The following is a 25468-nucleotide window of genomic DNA, read 5'->3' as shown; positions in this document are numbered from 1 at the left end:
GAGGGGGAATTGAAGCAAAGCAAGGAGATATTGTTAGGCGATAGCGCGGAGACGCGCGTGAACAAATTGCCGGAAGAGCAACGGAGGAAAAAACATCCGCTACGAACGGTGTTTACCGGAAGAGATAGAAAAACAGAGGAAGTTGTCGTCGTGGCGATGGTCACGCTCGTGGTCCGCCCTGCTTCGGGCGGAACACGTTCATTTGCATACCTCTTCGACCGACTTGCGCTTTGAATTTTTCAAGTCTCCTCTCGTCGGCCACCAACCTTCCACTGGTTACGTGGAACGTGGAACCGTGTCCGGGTTTGAAAAGCTTCCGAACAAATAGAAATATAATGATAAGGCACTCTCGACGCTTGAAAATGCGGCCACGTAGAAACCATCTCTTATGACTTTTGCCCTTTCCAATGCGTATCGATAGTGCGGTCACATATGCCGAGAATTTGTGTCTCTTTGAGAGTACAACGGAGCCCCCGTTATCCGAACAAATAGAGAGACAAAATTGTTCGGATAGTGAAATTTTTAGATAATACAACGATCACTTTTCTGATATGAAATTTCATTTAGTCGAATACAGGTTAAGATTAATTGGCAGATTCTTCGAATATTCATGAATCTCATATCTTCTTGACCGCTAAGTCAAGTAATCTTCCAACGTAAATAACTGCATAAAACTACGTTCCTTTTATACTTCGAACCATCGAAACTCTTTTTCGAACGCCACGAATGCTTCGATAAGAGAAGACGCCGCTCCATTACCACTTTCGATCGCTGTTTCCATTTGCATAAAATCTTCATTATTATCGTTTTTGTCCCAATGAAACCATTTCATTAGATCGGTATGTTTAAGATTATCTTACTGTTGCCATCTGAGGAATCTACGTGCTTCACATAATTCTCAACGTGTTTGATGTTTTTGTCTTTTAGTGTCTGTGATTCTGGCTTTTCACATCTACGTCGCTTTTTTAATTATGCCGTGTTTTGTTTCGATAGTTACAACGCTATTAGTTTCGTAATAAATTTTTATAATCAGAATTCACTCGATCGAACGAAGGAAAGAATGCGTGTAACGAAGCACAACACATATTCGAAACGAAAGAAGGCATCTGTTATTGGAAAATATAATATAAAATATAATATAAAATAGGTTTGATATTCGGATAAGGGAGCCCATATTGTATTTTGTAATTTCCATATACTTCTTTATACTTGTTTCAAACTTTATCAGCGTCATGATGATAGTTGTGATTTATGAGATTTTAAAATGTTTTGTATAACGCATAAGATATTCATAAAATTTTTCTATGATAAATGCACAAGTACATTCGCGACTCACTGCATGTAAAAAGGAAATGAAGCTTTATATATACATTGAGTAGTTTAAAATGTGGAAGTTCGAAATAATTGGTTTGAAACCAGCCCATAAAGTACATAACTCAACGAAAGTTTCATCTCCGGAGTTTTATACGTCTGTGCAATATATTTTTCTTCTTGAAGAGAGGAAAAGATAATGTTACAATCGGAGTCCGTAATATTGGAAGAAACTTATTGCGTGTAAATGTTCTTTTTCTGTTCGTACAGCGCGCATTTCAAGTAATATTGAAATGATATTGATTACTTTAAGTGGCGCTACGTTGTTTGTGCTTTTAATACGATTTCGTGATCGACGATCATCACGTACCTCTTAACTTTCAATTTATGCTTTATAAAACGAGATATCGCTTTTACCGCGAAATCGAACGATGTGTCGATAAATGTAAAAACAAATACACAGATTTAAAAAAAGTGATATTTCATACTACGTTAAAGTAAACAGAAATAATAACATTTCTAGACATTCTCAAGTTACGAAATCGTAATACTCGATCTGTCAAGTCTTAAGTTACGAAATTATAGTATTTAATCTACTGTTTAAAACTGCTAACTACCAACATCTTCTTTTTATCTAATCATAATATTTTTCTTACTTTGTTCGGAAATATTTTTTCAAACGTATTTTAAAAAATCTTTTCTAAGATTTAGTTAGCATCTCTATAAATCGATGCTGAAAGTTTCAAAAGATAGAAATAGAATGCTGCAACGAACGCGTCGAAGCTTCGACAGAATAGAGGCACGAACACATTTTTCGACCTAAAACATTGCAACAGAAACTCAATTATCGTGACCAAAATTGGGAGAAAAAATGCACGAACGTGACAATTTTCCCTCTCTTCATTATTTGCGGCATAACGGTTCCAAAGTGAATTATACCTGATACGACCAAATTACCGCGGAATTTTTCCTCGAATTTCAGCGCGAAATCTCTGTTTGAATTCCTTTTTATAGAAGCTGTCGAAAATATGCGAACGTTAACACAAAAATCCGCGATCCAATGCATTAATCGCTCGTCTTGGGGCTAGAATCGTCTGTAACGTATACCTAAAATTTCTATATTCAACATGTATAGATAAATGTATAGATAAAAAAGTTTTTGCGAAAAGGTGGTAAGAATCTGTAAGACGAAATAACGAACTGCGTAAATTGTCCTAAGTTTTAGTCCTAATTTTCAAATATTAGCCACTGTTGGATCGATAAGTATAACGACATTTAAAAATCTTTATTTATATTGATAAAATAAATGAGGATTTTATAATTCAATTACTTGACTAGAAAATACGCTTGATATCTGAATATTCTTTACAGTATTTATTAGGCGAAACAACTTTTTAACCAAGTTCTATTTTTTCACTATATTCGTCAAAATATTATATGAATTTGCAACGAACATTCTAGTCTAATGATTCTTCTTCTTCTAAGTAACATTTGTTAATATAATTCGAATACTAATTTAAATATCACTATATTATGTATATTCTCGAATATCGAATCAAGAACGATGAGAACTTCGGCACTGAATTGCAAACGATTACATAATAGTTTGAATTAATAATATTCGTTCCGTGAATCACGACTATTCTGAAACTGTGAGAAGAAGCGTCACGCGCTACCCAGCCAGCCTTCCGGTGGCTTTCCAATGTTGAATGACGGTGAACCGATATGACCGCGGTAAACGAATCACCTTCGTGCTCCTCTTTGATTCAGCTTCTACTTTGACGACACTCCCGTTTCACATTTTCAGGTCGTGATCCGTAGTAATTTGCGGACTTACGAGCTGATTTGTGTGTAAAAATTGTCCATTGTTTATTGTTGAGAATAGAATAGAATGTTAAAAGCGCGACATGATTTAGACTTTCTCGATGGGATTTTGTTTACGCGAGGTATACTTCAGTTGTAACTTGTCGAAGCTTAAATTTTTATAAGTATTGCAAATATTAGTAATAAATAATTGTTATTTAATTCAAAAAAATTACGTATGAAAAACGTAAGATATAATGAAAAATGAATATAGTTTTTTTATGAACGTGATAGTATCTCGATTATGCTAACCTACACATTCTGGGTAATAAAAGAAGGGCGTTGAATTAAAACGGAAAATTAAATGATATTTAATAAGTACCATCAATTACAATGGAATTTAATGTAATTTAATAGGATGCTGTTTCCCTGTTATTTAAATTCGATACAGGCATCTACGATTGATTTAATCGAATAATATAATTTCGAATAGATTCAGTTTTATGGATAATGTTGAAAACTATCGAAATATTTTTAGAACATAAAGTATTAAATCTGAATATCAATCGTGTTTAGACACGACGCGTTTCATGCTACTTTTCTTCTACCAGTGAATATGAGAAATGGTAACGAATATGGAAAAATGTTTTACAATGCTGAATTTGCTAAAAGAATGCTAATAATCCTATTGATCAATACGTATATTCAGTGATAAGATAATATGATCCCTGAAATTAAATTTACCCGCGATGAAGTAACACAAAATTCGATTAAAAAGTTGTTATTATCAATATAGAAATTGAACAACATTTAGTATTTGACGTTGCTGAGTAATCGTATCAGGTAAATCGTAGTTTATTTCTGAAAGAAAAATCAATTAAACATTTCAATAAAATCACTATAGATATACAAACTCCGAAAATTGATCATTCAGAATTAAATTTATTGCGGATGCTTCTACCCATAATTTTATTATATTATATGTAAAATGGCATACAGTGTGCATCTAAAATACATATCCTCAAATAACAATAATTCGAGGTTTCTCTCCGAATACCTAAAATATTCTTCCACTGTTTATCCGTGATTATTTCAAAAACTATTTAACGATTAAATTAACGTACACTTTATATATTATTTACACCTAATTCTCATAAATTTACGACGCAGCGACGAATCAACGTGGTCGAAATTCAACCTGGTCCAAATAGCCTAATGCGTTCCTCATTTTCATTACGTCCTTCGATACCGGCCGCATTAACATTCGCGACCGCGTTCGCTCGTGCATTTTACCGTGTAAAATGAAAATAGCATTCTCTGCTAACGGACGGGGTTCGTCGAATGAAAATGCTGTTACCGTGTGACCGCGATAACACCCGGGAAAATTGATCCCAGTGTTTAAGATCCAACACGTCCTGCCGTGATTCCATGCCGCTAATTTACGTTTAGTTCGTGGTGTTTCGCGCCCTGCAATTATCAGCGCGCAAGGGATGTTGTTCTACTAACCGAATGGCGTTTTCTTCGATTTGACGAAGCGAACTGCTAATAGTAAACAATTTAAGAAGACGATTTTTGTTTTTCAATCTTGGAGAGATTCCTATCCCAGAGAATTGTTCGTGAGAATTGTTCAAAAGGCAAATTAATTCTGTTATTAAATTATTCTTCCAGCTAAACATTCTGATAGAAAATATTCTTCTTCTTTTTATCTTATGATCTTAGAGATATTTCTTATATCTTATAAATATTTTATTATTAACAATAAAGAATAAGGAATTCTTCCTTTATATTACTCTATAAAATATCTTTTCTTTACAACCAAAGTTTTCAATATCGTATTTATTCCCGTGAAAAAGTTTTGCGAAGATCTACCAAAAGACTGTGAAAGCTGCTACTATCGCATATTTTTATAACTGAATCTCGTCCAATAAGATGCAGTTTGTCCACGGATTTACGGATCAAATTCTCGACGGCAAACTAATATTTCCAGCAACATTATAACGTCTTGTTACATCATATATTTCGATAGTTATAACGTACATATATTTCAGCTACCTGGGATTTGTAGAGCCAAATTATATGATTTGTAAAACCACGTTATATGATCTATACAATTCTCGGATCAATCTAATACTTTCGAAGCTAAGGACATTCGAACGAAAGAAACTTTCAGGTGGAATATTGGAAAATTGTGCCCAGAAGTTTTACATACCCCTTCGTAGACGAAGAAGCGAGGGATATATAAGGATTTATTTGTGACTCGTATCGTAGAAACTTATAAATACGTATCCGAGGAACTCGAATTTTTTTCTACCATTTTCAGATGGAAAATAGATCAATTTGTCTAGAATATTTGTAAATTCGAGAGCAAAAGTGAAAAAATTATAAGCTTCGACTTTATGCTAAAGTTTCCCTTTACACAGAAATATCGAGTCCCTTTATCTATTGAAATAACAGCGAGACTGGCCGGTAAAAATTCGAAGAAGACCATGGCATGTCTGGAAAGAAAGATGTAATTTGTCAGAAATATAACTTTTGCAAATGGAGGATATATTTTCTGTAAGTAGATAAAAAATGGGAGGATTATTAAAAAACTTTCTTTAAAGAAGATTTATCTTCATTAACGCCTCGAAGTATATTCCTATTAGCGAATGCACTTGGCAAGTTATCAATTTTATTCGCTAAGACCACAATGTTGATTAATTAGTAAAGAGAATAGCGATTCTTCGAGCAATTAAATTCTCATTCTAGGACAGTTTACGTCGATGGCCAACTTCTGTAAAGAACAAGCAATTTACCAAATTATATCGTCTCATTATATTCTGGCCGTAGTAGCCGTCGAACTTTCGATACACAAATTGAAAATTAACTTCGTTACGTTTATCAAAGTTAGGGATAGTCTAACTTTCAATTAAAAATCTCTAGAATTTGTTTACAATTAATATCCATCCTGCGTTTACATAACTTTCATAAAATGGGAAAATCAAACGAGTAACTTAATGACCATAGAAAGTTTCAAAACTGAGCGACATAAAGAACGATGTATCGTTGCCAACATATTAAAAAATATCCAGTACAAAAGTTTCTGATACCAAAATCCTCGAATGTCAGTTTTATAACCTTCTTTTATCCCCAACTGTATACATAATATCAAATTGGTATTTTGCATCGCGTACAAAACATTGTGTACAACGACGATCAATAATGATAATCATTGCAAACCATACTCTATAGGAAATGTTCGCGTCTCGAATATTTACCGCTGGAAGCATTAATTTTGTGTCAAACATTCACCGCAAACATCCACCAATCCGACCACAATTTTCCACGCTGACAAAACTTCTCTAAATATCGTAAATCCTTCGCTCACGTAGCTCTCGATTCATCGAATCGTCCTATTCTCTCGCAACAATCCACCGAGACGTGTCTTTGAAGCTGCATCGAAAGGTCTCTCGAATCCCTATTAACTCTACAGTCGGAAAATTCGTGACGTCTGGTTGTTTTCATAACATCTAGGAAAGTGACTTTCCACGGCGATTAGAGGCCGCCTGAATCGACGGCGGTGCAGTCCAAGAGAGGCAGGTCTGAAAGGCCACGGTGAAACGAGGACGACGAGGAGTGGGAACACGAACGAGGGATCGAAGATCGTTGAAGAGAGTCTTCCGAGGCTTCTCGTTTCCGGAGGTCTCGTTAAACGAATCCTCGAACGACCGACGGCAACCGTGTAATATAGAAGGTATTCTCCGGTGTATCTCGTTGCTGAAACAATTCCCCGGAGAAGTTTGTTGTTGATTATTCAGACGAATTTATCGGAACTCGTTGTTGTTGACCCCTCGCGACCGTTAAACTTGTTGATCCGCGTAAGTGTGCATCGTGTTTCGCTAGGAGCCACGGTAGAACGCCATCGAACGTTTCTTCCTTCGCGTCGGAATGAATACGAATTCGACGTAGAATAGAAAAGGCAAAAGAAAAAAAAGAGCACGTTGATACTCGGAACGGGAAACTCTGTGTCTGCTCTTGCGATCGCTCGAGCCTCAAGTGCTTGGAGAACACGGCTGTTTCCGAGAGAGGTTGCTCCGGGACAGAGGAAAACCAATGTGGAGGGATAGGGTTTTGTTTATTGAGTCTATAAGAAGGTTGTTGGAGTTTCGTGCGCCGAGAAACCTGTTTCTTCGTAAGGCTTTCTCGTCACGGGAGGGAAATTTATGGAATTGAAAAAATGTCTGACGCGTTTATATAGAAGCGTTTCCTCGGAAGAAGGTTGGGCGAAGCTAGTTTAACGAGTTGAAGTCGCAAAGAACCGTAAGAAAAAGAAGTTTCAATTGTTACACTCGGATCAGTATTAAGAATCTTCCTTGTGACGAAAAATTAGAAGAACGATCAGAAACTGAAACGTACACGAAAGTTACGGAAAAGAGTCATCGCAAGATTATCGGATAGCTTGACAGAAGAGGATCGCTTTAATGCGTAACCATCGGCCGTCGCGAGTGTATACCGGGTGCACCGTACGAAGTAGAGTGCTCGACGAAATTACGGAGGAGCGGGGTTACGAAGGACGACGTTAAGGAATTCGAAGAAGAGCGAGTCCCTCGTCGACCAAGTTCTCGAAAGCGTGTTAAACTTGTTGACCTCTTCCAACTCCGTGGAGGGTTGGGCCGTAGTAGAATCGTGGTATCCGCGGTGAGCGATATATCCCGGAGAAATTTCCGTAATTCGCCGCGAAATTTCCGAAAGCGAAACCGGACGTGTGACAAGCGATCGGTATAGTACGTTGGGGAAAGTTGAGTCAAGCTCGGAAAGTGCGAGACGTGGACGGAGGACTGACGAGTTCCTGCTAAACATAAGACCGACCAAACGCAACGAGGCAAACGGAGTCCTCTTCTTCATCCTCTTCGAGCGAGGTTTCCAAAGAGAATTCTTGGAGCAGAAGCTGAATCGAAGGAACATCGAATCGAACGGCCAACGGGATCTCTGAAAGAAAGAGAAAGAAATTTGAAACAGCGGTCCGAGAGAAAACCTCGAAGCATTGATGGTGGTGGTTAGAGGCAAGGCTGTGAAAGATCGTACGATCGATCTTGGAAAATCGAGCCAGGAGAACGAGTCACATTCTGCCAGATGACTTTAAGGAGAGTCCACGAGGACTCGGCTGACACGTCGTCGATATTCGAGTACGAGGACGTGATAAAGTTATAATAACAGCGGCAGCCTTAGTTGAAAATCGTTGTCGGCACTGATGTATGGCCGTATGAGAGAGGAATATTCTAGTTAGTCCCCGCTCCTATTCCCCTAAAAGAAGAAACAAAGAGAGAGATATATATTCATATACCTAGATATATATGTATACATAAATGATATATTGATGTTAATCGAAGTTATTAATTGATTGATCGTTTTCCATCTGGTTAGACTGGTTGGAAACTGTTCGTTGAGATATTCGGATTAACCGATTCGGTGTTGGCAAAGTGTTGGTGAACAAATAAGATACCGAAAGGAAGGGGAGACAGTCCGAAAGACGAGGAAAAATGGCAATGGTAATATCGCCCCGTAGCAAAATCGTGACTCTATCGTTGTTGATCGGTATCATTACGCTGGTGGCGTTGATAATCACGGGTGTGATCGGTATATGGCACAAGAGCGAGAAACCGACGAAACCGGGCACGAAGATGGTCAGCAGCAAGCTTCAACAGATCACCGGCTACACCGCCACTAAACATGTGAGTAGAAACTTCCTTTTCGTGGCGGCCACGTGCCCTGCGCTGAATTCTCGCGCATTTTTTACGGTAGGTCGATTTCATCGGTTTATTAGCGATTATTGAACGATGTTTATCGATATGGTGATATTTGCCGATTCAGAGTATCAATTATATGCGAGTGTCGTTATCAATTTTATAATATATCGCGAGTACGTGTATAATTAAGAAAAATGTATATTTCTTACACTGTGATACAAGTAGGGAAAATTATTTGAAATATATTTAGACGAAATTTGAAATTTTAAGAGCAATATCTTCGAATCTTTGCTTTTAAATCGTTTGAATAGCTCTGTGAAATAAAGTGTATTCGAAGATCGATTTTCTAATGTAAATAATAGAGTGGTAAAGGTATCAAGACGGCTGCTGGCTATGATACGAGATATAATAAAGCATTTCAATTCTATAAATATTAATTTCAATGTTAATTATATATGCATGTTTCTGAAATTCGATATCTCTTCATTAAAATAAATAAATCACCGCCATTTCGTTTATAATTTCATTTCTGTTTGTAGTTTTCTATTATTGTTAATAACTCGTTAACTAATTAATCGTACCGAATGATGTACTGGAATTATAATATATGGCATGTAAAACGATATTAAATGAACACATTGAGTATTTCTAATTAATTTGTATTTGTACGTAGAACTGGTATTGTTCCGTTCGTCGTGTAACTTTCATTTTGTATCAACGATACGAAAGGAAAAACTATTCGAAGAGAAGATGGTTACTCTTGAAACTTACGTGAGAAACAAATTTGACAAATAATCTAAACTAGATTTACTTAAAGAGACGAACGTTTCCATAGACCTCAACCAAATTTATTATTTTTAGTAATGTCCACGTATTACGAGGTTCATTTCCTGTGATACTTGAGCGATCCATCGCAGTGCGTTGTTAATCTTTTTCGCTGAAAAATTCCGGAAATTTGTATCTTAATGGAATTATAGCGGTGCAGCTTCTCCGCCCCGCTTGATTCTTAACCCAATCTCTGCCGTTTTAGCCTGATGCAAGGCGCATCGCGCAATTCGACCATGTACAATCCAATTAAAGTTGCATCACCTACGTAATCGTTAATGCGTTCCTTCATGGTCTTGTTACGCTCGCAGACGTTACAACGAAGTTAAGGATTTTCGACAAGAACAAAGTTTTATGAGATTCTTCGGAGGAATCGGTCTAAAGCGAATACTTTTTGTAATTTTTTTACCGCAGTTTAAGCAGGTATTTTTAAATCCCGAATTCCTAACTCGATGTTATGTATATATAACTAGCGATGCATAATACAATAATATACTCTTAGTTTCATTTCTTACTTCTATCTTTTTACTTTTAATATTTTAAATTGATGAATTTTTTAACAAACATAGTCCGTCGTGTTTTCTTAATTTTTTCACGCGTAGATTAAAACTAATTGATAGTCGTAGCATTAATGATCGCAATAGTGATTTTTGATAAATGAAAGACACGTAAATAATCCTCATAAATAATCCACCGCAGGATCGATCCGTCTAATGTGAATAAAGAACGGGCTGGCTGAACGTAGCCGTAGTAATTCGAAAAATTAATCAAGAGCCGATCGATCGAGTAAACTTGGAAGTTGGTTCTATACCGGCGAACGTCTCGCGGCGGCGCTTACAAATGGCCGTCGGCCATCGGCATTCGAATACATAAAACACCGAGAGGTTGCCAGCAGTATTATTTATCACTATGGGGCACGTTGGAATTCCAACCACGGCTCCATCCAGGGAATTCCGATATTCCTATGAAACGAAGGAAAATCAGGAAAACGCGGGAAAATTCGTTCTCGAACGCGGTAGAAACTTCCGCGTGTCTACGAGACTCGCGACACATTCCACGTCCGCGTAAATCTCCGTGGTGGTTACACGAGACACGGCTCGTAAGATTCGCTCATGCATATTAATAATGTTCGATGTAAACTACGAACGACGCCTGGCAACTTTGTAATCGCATCACGGCGAAGACCACCGGTAGGGTAATACCGTTGTCGCGAAACAGCATTATTTTTCGATCAGCACGCGAACTGCGACCTGATCCTTCACTCTCATGGACCACGTTCCCGGAAGCTTCTCCACGCGAAACGTAGAGTGACGGTGCGCTGACTCGTGCCGAGTCGGGCAACGAATATTGGAAATTAGTTTTGATGGAAGGGTGCAGAAAGTGGCTTAAAGTTACATCCAAGATGCGCTTTGGTTCGCACCGTTTTTATGGTGAGTTGGATATTGTATGTAATACACTTTTATATATATGCTATCTATGCGATGAATTGGATCGTAGAGTTAACGAAGTTACGATAAATACCAAAGAAGAATCACGCTTGTATGAGAAAGGAATACACAGTAAGAGATAAATTAATATGGAGTATTGGTAAAGATTTCCGATTGATTTCCAACGCGTCAATCTTGCATGACTCGTCTAACGAATGAATTGTTTATTTGAATAGGAGGATTATGCGAGTATAAATTTTTGTAATTTTTGTCAGGTTCTGTGATATCGAAATTCGCTCTTCTTTGGTTTTCTTCTTAACGTAATTAGAATCGATAGTTCGAAATTAACGTTCATTTCTAACAACGAGTAAAAGATGATTTTATGAAAAATAAAGTAGCACAGAGTTTCGATAGAGATGGTTAAATAGAAAATAAGCTTTATATTTGTTCCATAGTTGTGGACTTGTTTTTTTTTTTTTTTAACTAAAATCAAAGTTACGAAGTTAAATTTATAGATACGTAGTATTCAGTGCATGTAATTACTTTTGCATAGTAAACAGATCTTTCAATATTTAAACACAAATCCTTTTTCAAAACATCGATTAAATCGAAAAAATCGAATAAACATAAACCGATAACCCAAAGCAGTACTTCCATATATTTTGAATAAATGTTTTATCTGCAAATAAGTAGAAACGTAAATATTTTTTATTTTATTTTTTTTTTTTTTTTATAACACAGTATACATTTTCGTTTACATAGTTTTCATGATATTCCAACTTTTATAGTTTCATATTTTTTTTTTTAAATTGAAATTTGAAGAATGCTAAGTGATACGGACTATTCTTTTGTACATGCGATACTTTTAATATAATTATACCAAATTTCATATAATCCCTTATTGTATAATTTTTAATCACAAGTAAAGATATTATACAAAATATAGCTTTGTTGTTCTATATAATACTGTAAAATATTACTTCGACGTAAAATTTAAGTACAATAGGATGCTGTATAACGCGATCAAAATATTGTGAAAGAAAGTTGTGTTATTTTAACGTTGAAAGTACCAATGTTAATTTAAAACATTAATTAAAATCCGATTCACATTTTGACTATTCATATGAATTAGTAGACGCATATTAATAGTACGAACAAAAGACATTAATCGCAATGTTGAAAAGACGGTATAACGAACGATCCTGCACCCTTGTATCGCACGAATAAATTTTCCATGATTTATTTCGATTAATTCTCAGCGAAATTACGCGTCTCTGCGTTAACTTGCGTCCGCGTTTCGTGCTTTCTTTCCAGCTGCAGTTATTACAACTATCTTGATTAACGTCATTCACGTGATATTTCTCAATTTTTATGCTTAACGAGGAACACAATGGGTTGTCAGGACGTATGTTTGCTTTTATAACTTTTACGTATGGGAATACGTGTGACGTCCATGATTGATGACAGAACCGAATCGATGAAAGTTAAAAGGAGTCAAGAACCTTTACTCGGACTACCGTGTTTTTTTTGTAATACATTGTCGGTTTGCTGGAAGAATGCGTGGTCTTTGCAATAATTAATTCAAACAGATTCGTTCTGCAAAATTTATTTGAAAGTAATTTCCAAGAAATACGTGTAATTTCACAGAAGCACGCAACAAATGGCAAATTATATTTTAAATATCATACGTTCGCCTGACTCTTTTTAAAATATCCAACGCTATTCGACGTTGTATTTGTAAATGGAAAAATGAACTTCTACGTAAAAGGTTCTTCGACATCGTTTCAGTTTACGGTTTAACTTGCAGCTTCGCTAACGTAACACAGAGAACTGCAGTTAGCAATTAAGAAACCATCATTGCCGTTTAAATTAATTTGTCCTAAGAAGTTGTAGAATAAGTCGACGAGAGCACAAATAACATTAATTTGAAAGTAAGCCCCGATATTCGAAAGTAAGAGAACCAATGTCTGCAGAAGCAATTATGGGGGAGGAAATTAAATGAGCTAAACTTCGTTACCACGGTCGTCGCTGCTTTGTAACAAGTTAATGAATCGCAGTCGCCATTTCTTGTAAGCCGAGATTCAGTGTCGACATCATTGAACGAATTCCACAATTATTTTCAAACAGAATCGAATCACTTCCCACGAAGAATTTCTTTGAAGTGGAACGACCTACTACGATGTAATTTTTTTAAATTATCGAAAAACATTTATTATTTATATATTTTTATATATAATATTTTTATAAATATTTTTATAAATACTCTACAATCTGGAACACGATAATAGATACTTATACAATGTTAAGGAAAAATAATAATAAAGGAATTGTTTCGATGGCGTAAATAGATTTAATATCCAATATTTACTACATAATATCGCATTATATACATTACGTTATTTATTACTTTATTACAAATTTATTATATAATACATCTACATTATAATATCATAAAATTTGCAAAGTTTACTTATAGATATTTACCGAAGCTTTTTACATCGGTCACTACTATTCTCGAAAATTTAATTCCATTTGATAAAGATTTGCTCGATTGATACTTTTTTTCTCTTCCTTCTTCTTTCATTTCTTTTCCTTCTTTTTTTTGTTTTGTTTTCTTAAAATCCCATCAGGTATATAAAATATTATATAAAGTTAGAGAAACTCAAATGAATAGATATTAATGATTCCTCAGGTTTATTCGAAAATATAACCGCAACGTCGGGGCAATTTACGAAATAAATGCGAGCTCAAAATTGCTCTGCGATCAAAATGAGTTCAATTAAACAAGAGATTTAAATCTTCCTCCCTCAGCGATTTCCTATTTCAATTACCTCATTCCCAACAATGTGTGCGTTGCACGTACAATGATAGATTTAATTTTTTGACGCAATGCGCTAATTATAATGTTCATTTATGTCCGATATTGCATCGAGGTGCAATATAGAATCGTTGCGACCGTTTCCCGATTGTAATTAGACAACTATACCGTCGATGGAAAATCACTGGTGGGAAAAAATGAAATACCGTTTTTTCTCGTCCAAAGGTAATTTCTTCCTTTTAATCTTTAACGAGATAAAGGATTTAACAATTGCATTTATTTTCTGTGGGAACGAAGTACATTGATTTTCAATTTATCGAACAAGCTACACGCCCATTGCCCGTTAAACGAGTGTTAAAAACCGAACTTTCTTAAATTTGCATCTTGTCGATTAATAATTCTCTTACTTACATCGTCGTTTATCGGCTTATTGATTCTCTCGTTGTTCGAACTTCCTTGTGAAAGAAAAATCCTTTGCAATTTTTAGAAGATGAGAAATGAGCAGAATAATTTAAACGGCGTGAAATACATCATACTTGACATTTAAAAATTAAACAATTGTTACGTTATACGTAACGAAAATCGAATCCGCAAAGAACGAATTAATTTTGCTACATCTTTTTAAACGTTTCCAATCAAAATAAAAGTTCCTCGCGTCTGAGAAACGTAAGAAATAATTATTATTAATACGTATAATTTCTCGTTTCAACGTTAGATTCGGGATTTTTTCGAGGCGTTAAAATTCCTTCTTTCGCTTGATACCAAACGAGAATGAAAAACGAGAAGAATAGAATTTCTTCGAATTGCCTCACTGCCGAGTGATTTTCATCAAATTTTATGACACCGAATACAAGTTTGATTTTCTATATTTCAATTCCATGGTACGGTGTGATATCACCAGGAAACAAAAAGAAAAGACTAGAAATAGGGGTCGAGATGGAGATACGATAAAGAGCAGTAAATAAAATGTACAGTGGGTCATGAAGTGCACGGTCGTCGAAACTGAGCCGCGTTTTCCTTCTGTATACCTTCTCCGCGGTATCTTCCCATCAAATTTCCTGCGGAGAATGCGGCACAATCGTCTCGAAGGGTTCGCTCGCGTGATAAATGCTCGCGCATGCTTCAGAAATATTTCCTGGATCTGAAATTCTCGCCGTATCGAGGCGAACTTATTCAAGTGCCTAGCTTGGGCGTTCACGTTCGCGTGGATGCCTTAATGATACGTTACAAAATTTATGTTAAATGTTTACGAGTAGCTTTGTGCTTACGGAGGTGTACGAGCATCGATACGAGCATAACCGTATTTGACTCACAAATGATATCGTTGCGTCGTAGCCGCCGTGAGTGACTACAAAAGCTTAGCTTACGTTACTTAACGTTTAACTACAGACCACCTATCAGAACAGTCTGAATTTTTATTTTATAAGCTATAATCTGGTAAAAAGAACTTCGCGAGTTGCAGCATTTCGAACAAATCCACTTTGAAGAGTTTTATCAATCGGGAGATTCTCTGAACAGAAAAGAGTAAAGTGGAGCAGGTAGTATTTCATTAACTCAAAATATACTCGTTTAATATTATTTGCATTGTATCACGTTACGGTTTCTAATTTAAGTTTCCGAAGATTTTCACGAAGACAGTGACGAATCCCTTGTTCAATGCTGCGATAGTCTTTTAAAGAATAAAAGGTATCGATATATGAAAATATACACAAGAAACGAAAGTAAAAAATGAATACATAGAGGGAGAAATTCTTTCTCCCTCTATGTAATAATACGCGAGGAATATTTTATAGAATTTTCTTTCATATCCGAAATTTTATCCATATTTTGTGTCATTTATTTCGTTTCGTCGATCTTAGCATGGGAAACACAAAGTGAGTGAGATAGACAGAAAGATTCATCAGTTGATTCATTGATACCAGTATATTTCCAGCATAAAATATTATCGCTTCTGTTTTGAGAGATAAGCCTCAAACGGCATTTTTCTACAGAAACTTTTCACATCGTTTTGACGTCTATAAATATTCTCGTACCTCACACGTTTTATAACAATCTACCGTATATCACTATATTTACTACAAACTTCGCCTCACATTTTCATACGCATAATCCTGACACGTATCAATCATAAAGTTTCGTCATTGTCATCTTAACGCCAGAATACTCTTGAAAAAAGGAACTAGAAAAAGAAAGTTTAAAAATCGCCGAGTACGAAAAAGAGAAAAATTTCATATATCAGAGAACCAGGTATAAAAAAAATTTATTCGTACGCGAAACGTCGAGAGTGACACGTATTACTCATAATAAAAGCGGGATAATAAATCTTTTTGCCTTCATCTTATTCCTATAGTGGTTAATGCGTCATCGGTAAATGTAGAACACGATCGGGAGAAATTGTCCTCGACAAAAATTCCACGGAAAGGTTGGAATAGGATAATGCAAATCGTTTTAGCGAACGTACGGGTAGCAAGATGATATGTCCCCGTTTTACGAGCGCGACCCCTCTTCAGAACGGGTTTCTCGTCTTGTCAGGAACCGGTGGAATTTTCGTTCGATGCAACCCTGCGGCTTTCCTTGTTCGAGTTGCTAGTTTGGCTGACCCAGATAAATGTTTGCTACGCTGACCCTTTTGGTTTCCCTCGCCTCTGGAATCCGTGGTTTGCGCGCAATGTGCAAAGAATTTTCAGTTTCATCGACAACCGGCCGTAGAATTCGGCGCCAACAGTAATTGGAAATGGACTTTCGATTATCGAGTGTCGATGGTTATTTGAATTATTCTGATTTATGTAGTGGAGGTTGGTGTATCGAAGCTTTGAAAGACAGACGATTCGCGAATGTAAAGAACCAAGGGTAAATAGAAAATTTCAAAAGGTTTTTGATGAAAATTTTTAATATCGAATTCTTATCGTGCCATGTTTCCGTGATCGATGGAACTTTGATTTGGGGAACGGTGGTTTTTGCATAGATCGATACCGTTTCGATCGTTGTATTAGATAGAATGTTAAAATGATAAAAATAAGTAATTGAAATTGAAAAAAAGGAAATCCTATAAAATGAGATTGGCATGATTGTGAAATATTCAGAGTTATTTATGGCCGTGCTTAATTATCAGCGCCAATTGTAACAAATATTCACCTGCATTGTTCGAAATAAATAATCCTATTTGCCGCAAACTCTTCAAACAGGATAACAAATTTATATCGTTATTATGATAAATTGTTATTCGTTTGGGAAGGTTGACTTCGTTGGGCGCTTAAATTATAGAAACAAATGTAAAATACATTATTCATAGGTCTTCTGTACGCAGCGTGAAATGAATTGTTTATTACTTAATATACAATTAATCGATATTAAAACTCAATAATTTTATGAAAATCTGTACGTTGAAGATGGAATAGCCATATGAAACGAAACTTTTTCTAAAATTGTGGGTTATCGTCGTAAATAATAAAAAAGGATACATAAAATCGATAGATGCGTGCAAGGAATATAAACGAATACGTATGTTTCAACGCTATAATTCGATTTTATTATCCAATTCGATCTACAATTTTTATTGCCCCTCCTATTTTTTTAACCTTGTAATCCCATTATATTTCTCAATATTTATTTATATATTTTTCAGTATGCAATGAAATTATTGTTTTCATTTTACTGTTTCCACGCTTTACGCGAATTTTCTTAGAAATTCTCATGTCGTGCATCTATCGATTGCGAAGATATCGGAATAAAATCATTTATTTCGATATTAAGCGTTAGATATTGCGATGAAATTTATATTTCTAATTCTCAGCTATGCATACTTGAAATTCTTACTCGTGTATGAGAAACGGATAATTAATTACATATTAACATTTTGCACATTATACTGTCTTTTTATAAAGATAAATCTACGATTCAATCGAACTCTTAAGTAAAGTCAAACTTGAACATTCCAAGCTATTCAAGTGACATTTCACCTCATTAGTCGGGTCTCAGGAATCAATAATTTCGCTCGTTATCAAAATTGATCCTTTCGTTTAACGCGTTCCATATTACGGAGGACCTTTAGCAGCACGACAAAAAGCTATTTAATTCAAAAGAACCGGTATGTAGACCAAATTCCTCATAGCTTGGATTTCTCTCACAGACAATCCAAGACTTTTATTGAAATTTTGAAAAATTACATTTTCAAACAATTTTATACCAACGATAAAATCCTACCATATCGTATCGTGAATCTAAAGATGCATAGAAAATCGTGAATTCTACGAATGTTTATACTAAACGAATATTGAGAATGTTTATGTTCTTGGATTAAATAATACGCCAATACTTCACGTAACTTCGCTTTATAAGATAACTTGAAACTTGCAGCTGCAAACCTTACGTAGTAATCGCTTCTAGGAGACTTCGTCGTCCGCTACGCCATGCTAAATAACTTTCGGAGCCATAATACTCGTCCTACCTCGCTAATCATCGTTGTCGACGTTCTTGCATCCTTCATTGACCTCCTTTCGCTCCTCCTTTTTCCATCGTTTCTTTTCTCTCTAGTCGTCGCTCGTTTTGTTGCTGGTGGTAGGGGCTGGTTGCAAGTTTTATTGGCCACCGTTGACGCGGTCGGGACGAAAAAGCATTTTCAGCGGTAATCTGCTTTCGGTCGGGCGTACAGGTAGACCAAGAAAGCTTCAAGTAATGCTGGCTCCGCCAGAAATCCGGAATAGGTAATCTAAATCGCTTTAGGGGGAATGCGACGGACAGCCCGATAAAATATACCCCGATCTTTGCTTCTTTCCCCTGATTTAACCTGTGCTTGGTGAGCACCACGTTACCGGCACATTCCCCCTTTTCGAGGGAATTGCGAAATTCAGCATGAAATGGAAGAGCAGCTTTGTTGCCTTTAGTTGTATCGAGATCCGTAACGATTTTGATGTATAGTTAATCGGCTGGCCCTGTTTGCCACCCATTCGTTGCCACTCGTTATCAGGCTGATGTATTTGTTAGAAATACCTTGCGAAACATACAGAGTGGTGCTTTGGAACTGTTTCAGATTCTGAGGATTTTTATACAATTTATTATTACTCATTCGATGGTAGGAGTTGCTTGGTGAAACAGGCTATGGATTTTTTTGAATAGTACAATATTTTCATTCTTCTTTTCCTTTTTCCCTTTTTTTTTTTTTTGTCTTTTTTTTAAAGATTGTTTGCATCGGTCACAACTTTAACTTTATTTACGGTAATCTTTCGCAGTTGTCCGACGAAGCTTTTTTCATCAGATTCTATTTCATTGGTGCGCGTATAAAAACGTGAATATGCATAAACGTCCGCAGTGTATGTATTTATAAAGTTTAACGCAGTGTATATTTTAATACAATAGAACGTGGTGTACGTATTAAATGTGAACAATGTGGCATGTTATTTTATTATATGTATATATTTATATATCGTTATGTTAAAGTAGATTGCTACTGTATTATGCATAATGTAACTGTTAATTTTGTGAAGTTATTATGAAACTGTAATGGTGGCATTATTGTTGCCATTACAAACCGACTCTCTCTTAGATATTTTTATTTTCGAAAAGTTACGTTATCAACGATGATTGTTGCTAAAATTGCCACGAACGAGACTTTTTTAATGGTAACCTTATGCAAATAGGATTCTGTTATAATGGTTATATGGAAAAGTTTAGTGAATTTTAATATAATGTATTGAATGCACTATGGTAATGCAACTACTTTCTGCATTCCAATATGTTTTCTACTCCGGTCTGGGTGGCTTTAATGTTTGTTTTCCACTTTCCATTCGTCTCTTACACATACTCGCTAAATATCTAACTCCTAAAATTTTCAAATGACGCTATTGCCGAGTACTATTTCTTTAAAATACATATTTCATCAGTGTACTACTTTCGTGGTAAATTTTATGGTACATTCATTTTTTTTAGACAATACATAATCGCCATTTATTATACAAAGAAGCTCGTACTTTTGATGAATATTTATTATCCTTTAACAACAAAGGAACGCAATAAATACGTACGGTATATATAGAGAATTTAATGGAATTTATAGATTCGAAGAATACGTGATACCTTCTTTTCCAATTGGCGATCTTTAAATGTGAAAACAATTCTCTACTTCGAAGATTGTAATTGTATTTTTTGCAAACATCCTTTCAAGCGAATTAACTGTAGGCGTTTTCGATTTGAAAATTAAAACATAGAAAAATTTCAGAAGAAATTCATAGAGTAGATGATGTATTAAAAATTTGAATGTTTAATAATGTTTATAAGTAAGCATTACCGTAAAAGCTGTAAAAGTTTCTTTAAAAACATTGATTCAGGTTTGCTGTCTTATTGGGAAGCTTTCGTAATCTCTATTAGCGATATGTTGCTCGTCATTAATAGAATAAATATCCTAATTAAACCATATTTTCTATTTTAATTCGGTTATCGCGATCTCTTGAATTTTGAAAGAAAATCGATCGACGAGGAGTTCACAAAATGATCTTGTTGTCTCGGGAAATTAAAGTTAGTTGAATTAAGAAAATTTAAATGAACGGCATCGGACCAAGTTGAATTAAAATTTACAGAGACGTGACTGAATTCGAAATACAAATCGTGCTTCCGGATACAGTCGGAAAAATCCATTTCCGGATCTGTATCGCTCGGTCGTGGATCCGGCAACTTTCGCACGATTTTATACGTCAGGAAGAGATTAAAAGCTAGGAAGAAACACGAAGTAAGAGGTCGATACTTTCCAAAGGATGGTAGCTATCGATATTAAATAATTAAAAAAAGTTAATGCAGTCGAAACGTATAGCCATTTTTCTCGTCATGATCTAATAACTTCGCTGATATAATCCTTGCTCGAAATAAAAGTCTCTAGCTAATTACGGATACTTTATGAAATGTTTTGAGATGAAACTGCACAGGAACAGGTAATTGTGACGGACTGTACATTTTCACAATGTCTATAGCTCTTAATCTTAATTTTGGTTAGCAGTTTAATTGATTAATTTCAATTTCGTTACGCCTACAGGAGGTGAGTTATGTAACTGACACAGAGTACATGCAAGTTTCATATTTCCGTAGTCAATCATTTTTGTAAATGTCTCGTTATATCATTTTTATAATCTCATACAAATTGAGCGTTTTAAATGTCTTAAATACATGTAGAAGTGTTCAAGCGAAATATAACATTAAAAGAAAAAGATCGTTCTATTTGGTAAGAGAAGCCAGTTACGTTAGACCTGAGTAGATTGGAGATAAATGTTCCAAATTTATCGTTTTCTCTACAACGTACAATTTGTAAAAACTATTGTATCTTCTGGTAAAATGTATCATAATCGTAGAATAAATTTACATCTCCATTTCAAAGCAGCCTGTACCATGCGATAAAGATACATTACGATAAGTTTCCAGCATTTCGCTGGATCTCGAACCTACTGTTGGATAACAATATCCAAAAACAGAGAAAATATCTGGCAGTAGATTTCGCTTAAAGACGACATTCCAATGCTGGTAAATTCAATGTTAGTATCGGCGTATGAATAAATTTTCCTCGAGATCTCAAAAGCTGATTCTATCCCTCTCTTATTCCATGTTAGCCATTAAACGGGTAAAAATTTTCCTGAACATTTTCGTTCCATCTCATTTCTACACGAGATATTGCCTCGAGTACGATCGCTTCAAAGAACGTCTTTTAGCGCACGACGCGGCGTATCGGGAATAAGTTAGTTGGAATCGTTTCACGAATCTAATATGCAGTGCCCGATAACGCATACAATATTCCTGGTTCGCTCGAGTGGAAAGCAAGACGTTCGGTTCTTCCTACCAGCGAACGTTAAAAATGTATTTGTTCACCTCAGATAAAGAGTTAATAATTCAACTCATGAAAACTTGAAATTCCTTTCCTTCTTCTAATTCGATTCGACGTTTATTTAGAGCCGTTTACAGGTGCGAGTTTTAATTAAACGCCTCGAGTTCCTACGTTTTCGTATTCGTTTGCTCGTTGCTAGATTTTTGCAAAATTTCATATCCTTGCATTCTATGATTTACTTATAATACCATCTATCTTATCTACCACATAAATTTGCTATTTAAAAATACCAAAGGTTTAGAAATGTCAAAAGTTTCAACATTTATCTAAAAACGTCATTATAATTAAAATCAATATCAGAAGCGATAATACGATCCATCTCATAGTTCAAAGATCAAAAAAATCTGAAAATAAGGAGTTTATCAAGCAATAAAACCGTTCTATATGGTTTGGAAATTGCAAGCACCAGATTCATTAACATCGATTTAATCGGATTATAATATATCATTGTACGTAGCTATGGCAATCTGAGAAACAACATTATTGCCATTAACGAAGTATTCTTCGTTTCGTAATTAGTATATCTTGCCAAAACTGTGGTCCACTTTGTATCACTGTACAACGTACAACTCTCTCATAAAAGTGAATCGACCTTCTTGGTTGTTGATTCCTCGAGAGAGAGAGAGAGAGAGAGAGAGAAAGAAAGAATATTCTTGAATTTCGTTTAGAAAGGGAGCAGGTGTTTCGCAGCTACAATAGCTATTCCACTTATCGCAACTATTCGCAGTCTAATATTTGATGCGGCGTTGGTTCGGTGGTAAAATCGAGGCTGCGTCCCACGGGGGATCGACGGTTTCATGGTGCACACCGTGCTTCACAGAATCTTACTTGGAGCTGTGAACCGCGCCGGTGCTAGTCGTTGGATTTCACGGACGACTCTCGACGGAATGACGCGTCGTTCTGAAAGGTATTTCGACAGGAACGAATGGTTATACGGCCCACATACGGCTATTCAATTTCAAACGGTTTTTCTCTCTTCGACTCGGCCTCCGCCAGCTGACCGAATTCGGATTTTTCTGTTTCGCGAGAACTTCGGGCGAGAGAGTGGAGCAGCGTGTGTGTAGTCGTTAGTCTGCTGCGAATGAGGCTAATTTTCTATATTTCTTCGCCTCGTTTTTTCCGAGTAAATTTTTGACAGAGTTTCGAAATTTTATAAGGACCGATTGTTAAGTGGAGGTGAGCATTTAAAAAAAAATTGCAACACACCATTTCGAAATATTTGAGAACACCGTAGCTTTATGTTTCTCCTTTTGCTGTTATTTTTGCATTTCTTCGTTCGATTTAAAACATTTAGTCGTTACAATTTGGCATAGAATCGATATATCACAGCAATAGCTATTGTTTACTTCAGATTTAATACATTTTTTAACTTATCTAGATACATTTGAATTTAACTTAATCTAGATACATCTGAATTCTATCTTGCTTTTTTACATGACCTCGAAATACTTTCATTTTCTTACTCGAGATTGTAATTATAATTTCAATAAAAATTCATAGAAAATCTTCTTTTCTTTCATGAAGAAGAAAATGTTCATGTCAAAAACTGCGTAAACTGTGCAACATATATAAAGTGTACATTTCGAAAGAAAGAACAAACTTCAACGGTATAATCCACTGTGCTAAAGCGCTTAATACGTTGTCCATCGCAAGTAAAAAATATTGATAATAACGATGATAACGAGGGACGACCCTAATTGCGTGAAATGCGATCGAAATCCGGTAAATCGGTTCAGCGAGGTAAAAACGGAGGAGAACGACAGAGGAGTGGGTATGTTCGTACAAGTGGCGCGATAAAATGAGAAATCGAAGCAGCCGCGCTTCCGCACGTATCGATCGAACCGGAAAAATTGGAACTTGAAAACGCTTCCAGATTATCGTGTTTGTATAACTGTTCTTTGTCGTTCAACCACCGAACAAGAGTACCACTGTGCACGACGATTTAAATTTATTCTCCAGAATAATCGAACTGTACGATTTTCATCAATTAGATTCAAGCCCCGCTCCAGAGTAGAAAATCGTTTTTCGCGTAATTCAGATGGTTTCTTTCTAGTTTGTTTCGGAATCTACCGCGTTTTATAGTCTTGTGACGAGAGGAAGAGAGCAAGGATAATTTGTTGCCATGAAACTGTTTGTTCTGTATTTATATTACTTGTTTGTTCTGTATATAGGTAACCCGATATTACTTGTCTGGATTTACTTTGGAACCAGTTAAAAGTTGAAAATGAATTTAACTGCACAAGAAGTTATCGTAATCTGCTTAATTGAAAGGAAGCTATATACTTGCGTTCTAATCCGTTGAATCATATTTTGATCGATATTAGTTTTGACAAAGCTATATGTTGAGAATCGTGGATTTTAATCGCCGAAATAAAAGTAAAGGAACACTAAGATTACACTTAGAATTTATATTAAAATAGTTTTAGATTTATTTAATAAACGATTTGCAGGATCTTCATCGATATACATTTGCACGCGTCTCCGCACTCTCTTTGTCTCGCTATCTTCTATACCACACCGCCAACGGAACAGTTGCATTCATTTGTTTTTCGTGACGCTGTACACACACATACTTCTATGTACCCATACTCGCATACATGTGTCACTACTACACAGCTAATCTAGCCTAGCACACAAAATTATGCATATCTCAATATTATAAACACTGAAAATTGTATTAAAAATGTAAACATATATAATTTCATAAAATCAAAACTTTGAGAATTCGAATTTTTCCACGTATTTCGACTTTTAAAAGTATCACCCCTTTAGTTTCATAATTAAATAATTTAATTCTCCGCCACGATACCTTTTCAAGGCTTGGAAAAGTATAACGAATTTTTGTAATAATAAACGTAGAACACATATTGTTTTATGCAAACGGTAGACTGACTTATACCATTCGAATTCTTAGCCTCTTCATATTATAGAAATTTCTAGCGGTTCCTAATAATTTCTAACAACATGTAAATTTTTATATTCGCGTTTTCCATTGTTTGATCTTTAACGCCTAAACTCTATTTAATTTTAAAGAAGTTTCAAAGAATCAAACTCTGCAGTACAAGCAAGGAGAGTGCTTCTTTTCATCGTATTGTTAAAATTTCATTTCCTCTTCGACGTGTCATCTCCATCATTGAATAACTCTTTTATTTAGCAGATGTAAGAGGTCGTTTGAATCTGTGAATTTAAAGCTCTGGCGTGAAATTACACGTGTGACGCAAACGCGACTGCTGGAATAATCCCTTCCGTCTGGCCTCAGGCTTCGGTACTTCCGGTTCGGAATCCGTAATCGCAATGCAAAGCGTTTTTCGTGCTACGAACTCGACTTTGAAGCATCAACGCTTTGCTGCAACATTTACGCTTCCGAAGATACAGCTTTAACAACGATGTAAGATACGCCCTCGACGTAAAAGCAACCGGCTGGAAGTAACATTATTTATTTGCAGATAGCTAGAAATGATCTCGGACAAGTGCTTCCGTACGTTACTACCGGCAATCTTCGTTACGAATTAAGTACGTTTAATACAAATTTTAAGGAGACGTTGTATTCAGGTTTAATTGATCTTGAAGTATTTAGCAAGGTAAAGGAATTTGATAGAAATTTGATAAGAACGGCCATCTATTCTTGCAAATATCTTTGTTCAACTATAAAAATCAATATTACATTTTCAACGTATCTTTCATTCGCTAATAACGT

General features: G+C 35.7%; 1 protein-coding gene across 7 annotated transcripts in view; it reads left to right on the top strand.

The window, feature by feature from the left end:
* LOC100649852 (collagen alpha-1(XVIII) chain) overlaps positions 1–25468 on the top strand; it is a 345705-nt gene that overhangs the window by 176771 nt on the left and 143466 nt on the right. The window contains exon 2 of one of the 7 annotated variants that reach the window (XM_048410059.1): positions 6628–8825. The exons of the other annotated variants lie outside the window; for them this stretch is intronic. Within the exon in view, the coding sequence (XP_048266016.1) occupies positions 8634–8825 (192 nt within the window). The 5' untranslated portion in view covers positions 6628–8633. The remainder of the gene's footprint in view (positions 1–6627; positions 8826–25468) is intronic. 7 annotated transcript variants of the gene reach the window in all.

The sequence above is a fragment of the Bombus terrestris genome, chromosome 11, assembly GCF_910591885.1.
Source record: "Bombus terrestris chromosome 11, iyBomTerr1.2, whole genome shotgun sequence".
Taxonomy (NCBI): Eukaryota; Metazoa; Arthropoda; class Insecta; order Hymenoptera; family Apidae; genus Bombus; species Bombus terrestris.
Note: the sequence above shows the minus strand (reverse complement) of the source record. Positions and strands in the feature narration are given on the sequence as shown.